Source organism: Brassica napus, chromosome C3 (genome assembly GCF_020379485.1).
Source record: "Brassica napus cultivar Da-Ae chromosome C3, Da-Ae, whole genome shotgun sequence".
NCBI lineage: Eukaryota > Viridiplantae > Streptophyta > Magnoliopsida > Brassicales > Brassicaceae > Brassica > Brassica napus.
The window spans coordinates 52,485,833-52,494,095 of NC_063446.1; the positions used below are offsets into that span (position 1 = coordinate 52,485,833).

Here is an 8,263-nt window from a genome sequence, read left to right on the forward strand (position 1 = left end):
ATTTTGGGTCAGATTCGATAAAGAGTATAATCAATTTAAAGTTGGAGTTGGGAAGAACGATTTGTTGATTTTTTTTCTTAACTCTGTATTTTGAATATAATGCTGTAATTCCTCTGCGTTGTGGGTGTATATATATAGATTAACATCTTGCGTAGACTTTTCTACGGCTTTGAAATCGTATATCTTACTGGCTGATTTGAACATTTTGATTTCATATCCAAGCTTCCTTTTCTTGTTTGCTTAATTGTTTTTCTAAAGTGAACATCCTTGAAATATTATGCTATGAACGGTGGTAGATGTTTAGTTGTTATGGTTACTATATGTCTTATGAGAAGTTCCATGGTCACTAGATAGAAGTTAACACCAAAAGATGTTTGTATTTGAGTAAGTAATTCAATAGAAAGCTATTAGATGTTTATAATCATATACATATGTTTGTCACAATTTAAATTGTTTGGTGCAATATAAAAAATCAGGGTAAGATGTTTATGGAACTTCAACAAATTTTCATAAATTATATGGATATTATTATGCTGCATGCATTATGTATTGGGAGATGAATATGGGAGAAAAAAATGTTAGTGGATAAAAGACTTCTGAAGCCAAAACTGTCAGTGTCATCTGGGACTTTATGGTCGAGTAATAAGAAAATGGATTAAGGACGTCTACACGTTTTCAGGTTCGATATATCTCGTGCACGAAACTAAAAACTAAATCGTATTGTTTTTAGACACCCAACAGGTACAGGACTTTGTGTACAACACATTTGTATACCTGAAAAGAAGGTATATATGTGGGTTGCACTTACTCTTAGAAATTAATCTGAGTTTTTCAAATGGCCAAACTACTCACAAGTTAATCAAAAAAATTGTCAGTGTGAGTTAAGAAAAAACTGCCTCGAATTACACGCATCACACGTCATTCTCTTTTATTCTCAGTTTCTTCTGATTAGCTTCCAAAGCGTAACATCCAAGTTTGTGGTATATGAAAAGGTTTTAAATAATTGATTTGGCTATCTTTGTCACCAAAATGCACTTATATCTTCGGTCATACATCTGTTTAGAACTCCATGGTTAAGTGTACTTGAGCTGAGTAATGAAATGACGAGTGACCTACCAGAAAGTCATTCGCGGTATCGTGTGTAGAAACCAAAGCACGGGAAAAGTTAATGTGGTGATTGCAGGGTCAGTAAACAATAATTTCAAGCTTTCAAAAAATTAGTGCACACTCCGTCGCACGGAATAGGGCCCACCGGCCGAATGAGCAGGCGTAGATGGTCCATTAGTCATGGATGATATGGACGTTACAAGTGGTATCAGAGCTGAACCCAGAAGAGTGTGACGTCATGACTAGGCTCACACTAACATGGATAACGATCATATGGGGCGTAACGATGACGTTTCTATGAAATTGGATGAATTGTAATATCTCAGTTTGTGGTATATGAAGGCTTAAAAGAATTGATTTGGCTACCTATGTCACCAAAGTGCACTTATTTTTTCGATTACACCTACGTTATCAAAGTGCAGTTATCTTTTCGATCACACATCTTTTTATAATTTCAGGGTTAAGCGTGCTTGAACTAAAGTAGTATTGGGAAGATGGGGACTACTGGGAAGTCATTTGCAATATGAGTAAGGCCAAAGCACAGGAAAATGTCATATGGTGATTGCAGGATCAGTAAACAATACTTTCAAGCCTTCGAACCAAGTGAACGGGAATGGGTGGCAGAGCCGTGCTTATAGCCTTTTGAAAAAGGCATTTGCCTAGGGTCCCCAAGTTTTGTAGAAATTTTAGGGCCCCTAATTACAAAATAATTATTTTTACAAGGCAGTTAACATATTCTCTTGGTTAGATTTTTATTCTTATTTGATTCTGAATTCTGAATTCTGACTTCTGTTTAAAATAACTAGGTTTATGATTAATTTTGCTATATTTATAAATAAAACTATAAAGATTCTACTTCTAAAAAACTGTAAATATTTGATCCATATTTTGTCTTCTTTTTATATACTATGAGTTAGATTTATTTTATATATGTATGAGAATTTGGTAAAAAAAAAAAAAAAATTTGAATATATAGTTTACTATATTTAATTTAAATGATAAGATTTGCCTTTTTAACAGACACCAACATTTCAATCCAAAATCCATATCTTTTCTTTTATACTAGAAATTCATACTTTTTGATCATGATTTTAATTTTTTTGTTTATAAAAGTTTGGTGAAATTTTTTTTATGTAATAATTTAAAATTTTGTAGTGTCATATTATATGTATATTCTAATTCAAAAATTTGAAGTTGAATAAATTTTTTTGTTTATAAATATCATGTAAAATATTTTTTTTTTTAATTCGCCTTAGGCCTCCAAAAACCTTCGCACGCCACTGATGGGTGGGTGTTACACTCTGTCTCCAGTGACTCACGACTCACGGTGGTGCAGATTGGCACCACTGGTGATGAACGCGACGGCTCCGGTTTCTTATCTCTTCTGCATGCATTACACCTCACGAATTCATTGAACCATGATAACCAGCAACGACGATGGCTCCAGCTTCACTTCATGTTCTCCATCACATGGATCTGAGACATTTGACGGAATGACTCTCCTCACAAGATGGTAGAAGTGGCTGAGTTTTGTGGAAGAAAATATATATATACACAAGTAAAAGAATAGACAGTTAGGGTTAGGAAATAAATTGTCTTGATTTGGTTTAGTGAATGGTTTGGTTAAAAAAAGAATTATGAAAAATTGAAAACCAAACCGGTTTTATAAAAGAAACCTTGGTTAGGGTCGTTACACAAAGTTTGTAAAGCCTGAGCTCGTGATCCTCCATTGCGGTTCTAAACCGATAAGGTTAATTGCATCTTTTAGTGGGTTTATTGCGCGACAAGTTATCTCTTAAACGTTGAACCTAGAGCTATCTTGTTTATATCTTTATGCATGTTGTCCGGCATGAGATCATCGTTCGTACACCATTACTCACTTATTTTCAAATCTTGGCGATGGCATGTTTCCTCTATGTACCTTTTCTCCATGATGGCTGGTATCACAATTCATGTTTTTTGGTTAAACTCATACCAATTTGGTTCAACTTCGAACCAGTGACTAAGGTGAGGGTTATTCCGTCAAATTTCATAAAAGTGTAGAATTACTTCTATGGTAGTTTAGATTTCGAAACATGTTCAATCTGTTTGAATAGAGTCTTGCCTGATAAGTTAGAGTTTTCAATGTAAACCGGAATTAGAAGTCTAGATGATTCAACTGTTGATTGGATTATATGATATTAAGTGATGTTAAATATACATATATATATATATAGTTATGAGGTAGGGACTGAGTGATGAATGCGGGGGTTCAGAGATGTTTTAGCTAGCGGCGCAACTATGGTGTGTGGGGGTAATAAACGTCTAAGCTAGCGACACAGATGTGTTGTGAGGGGTGCAAAGACGCTAACATTTTGACGTAGAGTGGAGTGTGGGGGTACAAGACAGACTGTAGTAGCGATGCGGCATATGTATATCCATTTGAGAAGGATTTGGTGTATGAACTAGCTATGTACTATCATCGCATTGTTTTGTTTCGTGTAATGCACTAGGCATCTTGTGTGTTCATTTTAGAGCTAAACTTTCACAGTGGGAGTTCTATTTACTTAGTCGGTGGTTTTTGTGTCTAGCATTTCATACTTTACAGAGTGACTCCCCTGTTACTCAGCTCTTATTTCTGCTTTTTGCAGGTGAGCATGACGAATAGTAGAATATCTGGACGGTTTGGTGTCTTCGGACCGTCATATTTTATTTCACTTTTTTATAGGTTTTATATGACATATATATAATTCAATTTAAAGATGGCTCTCTCTAGATTTATTTTAATAAACGTTTTGGTATTTTATTCAGTGTTATAAGCTGGTTTAATTATATATTGTATGCATGGCCGATTCAGGAGGGTGGGCAAAGGGGCATGGGCCCTAGGGCCTAATTGTTTTTTGGGAAAACTGTTTTTTTAGAGCAAAAAAATAGTAACTATGTTCCTTTACACTAATCTATATTTTGTGTCATATTTTCCTATAATACCCTTTAATATTTATGAAAATAATTTTAATAAATAGTTTTACAAACAAAAAAAAATTGGAAAAATAGTAACATTTGTTAAAATACCTATATGAACTTAATGGTATATTTTCCACTTATAAAAAAGTTAAAATTATAAATTTCAGATTATGTTCTAAAAAAAGTAGAAATGACATTCTACGAAGTAGAAAACGAAATCTACTTTTTTCATTGAATCTACAATGTTTAGAATACGTGATCTACGTAAATAGGAGTATTCTACAAATATGTAGAATACACATTCCGCGCTTAACCTACCATTCTAAAATTCTTAGAAATCAAAATCTACACATTAATCTAATTCTAAAACATGTAGAAACCGACTTCTACAGATTTACTATAAATCTAAAACATGTAGAAATTAAATTCTAAACATTACTATAATTCTAAAAAACTGTAGAAACTGATTTCTACATATTAGTTGTATTCTACGGATAAGAAATCAGTTCCTAAAAATATGGAAACAAAATATTTGAGAATATTCACTTTTATATTTTTAAACAAAATCGATTTTTAAAAAAAAAACGAAAAAGGAACAAAAAAAAGCGACAAAAAAAACCTTGGCAACCTTCTTCGCCGTCTTCTATATTCCATTGATTGTTCACAAAAATTTCACAAAATTTTCACATTATTTCTACCATGATTCATGTCTATGCTTCATGTGGTGTTTGGGAATTGGTTGTATCTTCAGGTTGGAGTTTTAATGTTGATAAAAAGAAAGGGGGAAGGTTACTTGCTTTGGAATTGAAGTCTTCTCTGGAAGAGTTACAGAAAAACGTTATAGAGGATTTTGGTTTTGAAGAAACAGATGCTGATTTGGAGTTGAGTTACCTTCCTATTGGATTGATCAATTCATCAAAATGTCCACCAGTGATCATTGGAAACTCAAGGTAAGTTCAAAATTTTCTAGGGTTTTGCACTACAAGAAAACAGCGGCATACTGAGGGAAAAAATCGTCGGTATGTCGTCGGAATAACGCTATTCCGACGACATACCGACGAAAAAAGTCCTCGGAAATAACTCTTCGGAAATTCATCTTTCCTCGGATGCCAACTGATGCAAGTACTAGTGAAGAGAACGAGCGAAATCCTTGTGACATTGGGACCGCTTCAAATATTGTTAAGGGGGCTAAGCATAACGAGAAGAGGAAAGGGAAGATGAAGCAAAGTGAAGTTGATGGAGATGATTATGATGCTGACAAGCATAACGAGAAGAAGAAAGGAAAGATGAAGCAAGAAAAGGTTGAAGGAGATGATTATGATGCTGACAAGATCAATTCTGAAAAAAAAAACAGAGAAAAATTGGCAAAGAGTCAGGTGGTGGAATTGGTTAAGACGGGAGATCTTTTCCTCGACAAAACAGTTTTGAAAGCGAGGTTTGAGTTATGTGCAATGAACCATAACTTTCACTACACAGTTACCAACTCCAATAAATCAGTTTGGTGTATTAGATGCGCTAATAAGGTGTGCTTTTGGGGTGCTCGAGCTGAGTGTTTGAAGGGCTCCACATATTTTATTATTAAGAAGTATGTCGGTGTACATTCCTGCGCACCTTCAAACAAAACCAGTGCCGGAAAGACAGCTTCAGCGAAAACGATAGGCAGTCTGCTAATGCATAAATATGAAGGTATCAAGGAAGGGCCTAAAGCGAAAGATATTGTTCAGATTATGCGTAATGATTATGGATGTGAGATCTCTGATTCTTTAGCATGGGAGTCCCGTGAATATGCAGTCAACGCTGTTAGCGGTATTCCAGAGGAAAGTTATGGGAAAATACCAAAATACTTGCACATGCTGCGAGAGGCCAATCCGGGTACACATTCCTCTTACAAGACTGACGTCGATGGTAGATTTCGATATCTGTTTATAGCGGTTGGTCAATCGATCAAAGGCTTTAACACAGTCATGAGGCATGTCATTGTTGTCGATGGAATATTCTTGAAGAGTAAATTCAAAGGGGTGCTACTGGTTGCAACTGCTATAGATGGAAATTCAAATTTATATCCTATTGCATTTGGGATAGTAGACTCTGAGAATGAACAGTCTTGGGAATGGTTTATGAGACAATTAAAAGTTGTTGTTGCTGATGATAATGGTTTGGCTTTTATTTCGGATAGACAAGTGTCAATAGCGAAGGCACTGGAGAAAGTGTATCCGCTAGCGAGACATAGTATTTGTATTCATCATTTGTTGAATAATATGATATCATATTTCAAGGGGAAGGGATTAGCTGGGTTGATTTCTAAGGCTTCAAAGGCTTATAGAGTGGTTGATTTCAAGAAGAGGTTTGCTCATGTTTGCAATATCAGTCCAGCAATTGGAAATTATCTTATGGAAGCAGATGTCAAAAAGTGGGCTAGATGTCAATTTCATGGATACAGGTATGACATTAGGACAAACAATCCTGCAGAGTCGATAAATTATGTGTTGCGTTCGCCGAGAGAGTTTCCCGTAATTCCTTTGTTGAACAGTATTAGAGAAATGCTGACACGCTGGTTTTTTAAGCGTAAGAAGTTGATTTCAAAGCACACCCACCGTTTGACCATAGATGTGGAGGAAAAGATTGATAGGAGAATTGGAAAGGGGAAAACTTTCAGAGTTTACCCTGTAACCGATAGCCAGCTGCTTGTTAAAGGCGATACAATTGACTGCTTTGTTGATTTGGACAAACGGACTTGTTCTTGTGGGAAGTACGACCTCTTGAAAATCCCTTGTAGACACGCAATAAAAGCTGGTTTCTTTGTTGGTAGAGAACCATATACATTGACTGATTTTTTGTATACCACGGGAGCTTGGAGAGAAGCTTATCAAGAAAGCATAAATCCCATTTCAGTTCCTGAAGATGGTTGGTCTGTCCCACAAGTTGTGGAAAATTCTGAAGTGCTACCGCCTGAGACAAGAAGATCTCTTGGAAGAAATAGAAAATGCAGATATGAAACTGTTGAAGACAAAATCCGATCATCACAAGGATCACAGGGGGGTCAGTCTCATAACTGCAGTAGATGTGGTCTTGGTGGTCATAATAGAGCAACTTGCAAGATGCCAATATAGTGGATTTGTTTGCTGTGTTCTTCACAATTTAGTGAAAGTTTTCCAAACTTCATTTGCTTGATTTCTAGTAACTTTGTTTCTGTTTGTGACAACTTTGTTTCAGTTTTTCTGATTATATTTGCTTGAATTTTAGTAACTTTGTTTCAGTTTGGGACAACTTTGTTTAATTTTCATGCCGTATTAACTTGGTTAGAAGATCTGAGTCAATCAATCCCTTAAACAAACTGTGATGTCCACTACGTGTGGATCGATCGATCTGTATATTGAATGGTCGATCCTGATCAATATGCAAAACAAACAAAAACACGGACAATCTTTTGATCGACCTGGTACAGTTCTCTCGATCGGCAAAGCTCGATCTCGTACCGACCGATCGATCGAAAATATGGATCGATCGATCGGAAATTTGGATCGATCGATTGATAGTTTGGAACGATCGATCCCATACTCTGATACATCTTATTTGAACCGAATTTAACTCAGCAAAATAGAGAGAATATGATAAAAACCTCCATTTATCTTCTCCTACATAACTATACTTAATAGAATGATAACTTACTATAGGTTATATAATTTATAAAAGTTATAATCCAAACTGGACTAATAAAACATGCAAACAATCCAGATTCGAATTCGAAATGCGAAGAAAGTTTAAAAAACCGGTGGAATACAATGGAAAGATATAACTGATACTAAGCATTGGTGGTCGTCAGGACTGCAGCTCCTACTCTGTTCTGGTGCTCGTCTGCTCCTATGGAGGCGTGAACCTCGCTCATCGGTTGCTTCATCAGATGGTTCATTTCCTGCGTCGTCTCTAGTCATACCAGCTGCCTCTGAAGTCTTTGGAGCGCGGCAGCAGGAAGGAGTAGGTGGACATCTAATCTTTGCAAGTGCACCCCACACAGTCTGCATCATTGTTGAGAGCTTGACTAATGTATCGGCAGTCCATGCGAACTGCTGCTGCTGTGTACCATCTAATGGTGGTGCTCCAGAATCAAACAGACCAGTATATGGTGGTAACAAATACTCCATAGAAGGGGAGTATGATTGACTGAGATATCCGCGATGGTGTCATCCTCACATTGTGTCTGCGCAGGACCAGA

General features: G+C 36.1%; 1 protein-coding gene across 1 annotated transcript; it reads left to right on the forward strand.

The window, feature by feature from the left end:
• Positions 1 to 4,749: 4,749 nt before the first annotated feature.
• On the forward strand, positions 4,750 to 7,160 carry LOC106356228. Its single transcript, XM_048749765.1, has 2 exons — positions 4,750 to 5,000; positions 5,405 to 7,160. Exons 1-2 carry the CDS (start codon positions 4,750 to 4,752, stop codon positions 7,158 to 7,160), a joined length of 2,007 nt encoding a protein of 668 aa, XP_048605722.1.
• Positions 7,161 to 8,263: the final 1,103 nt, after the last annotated feature.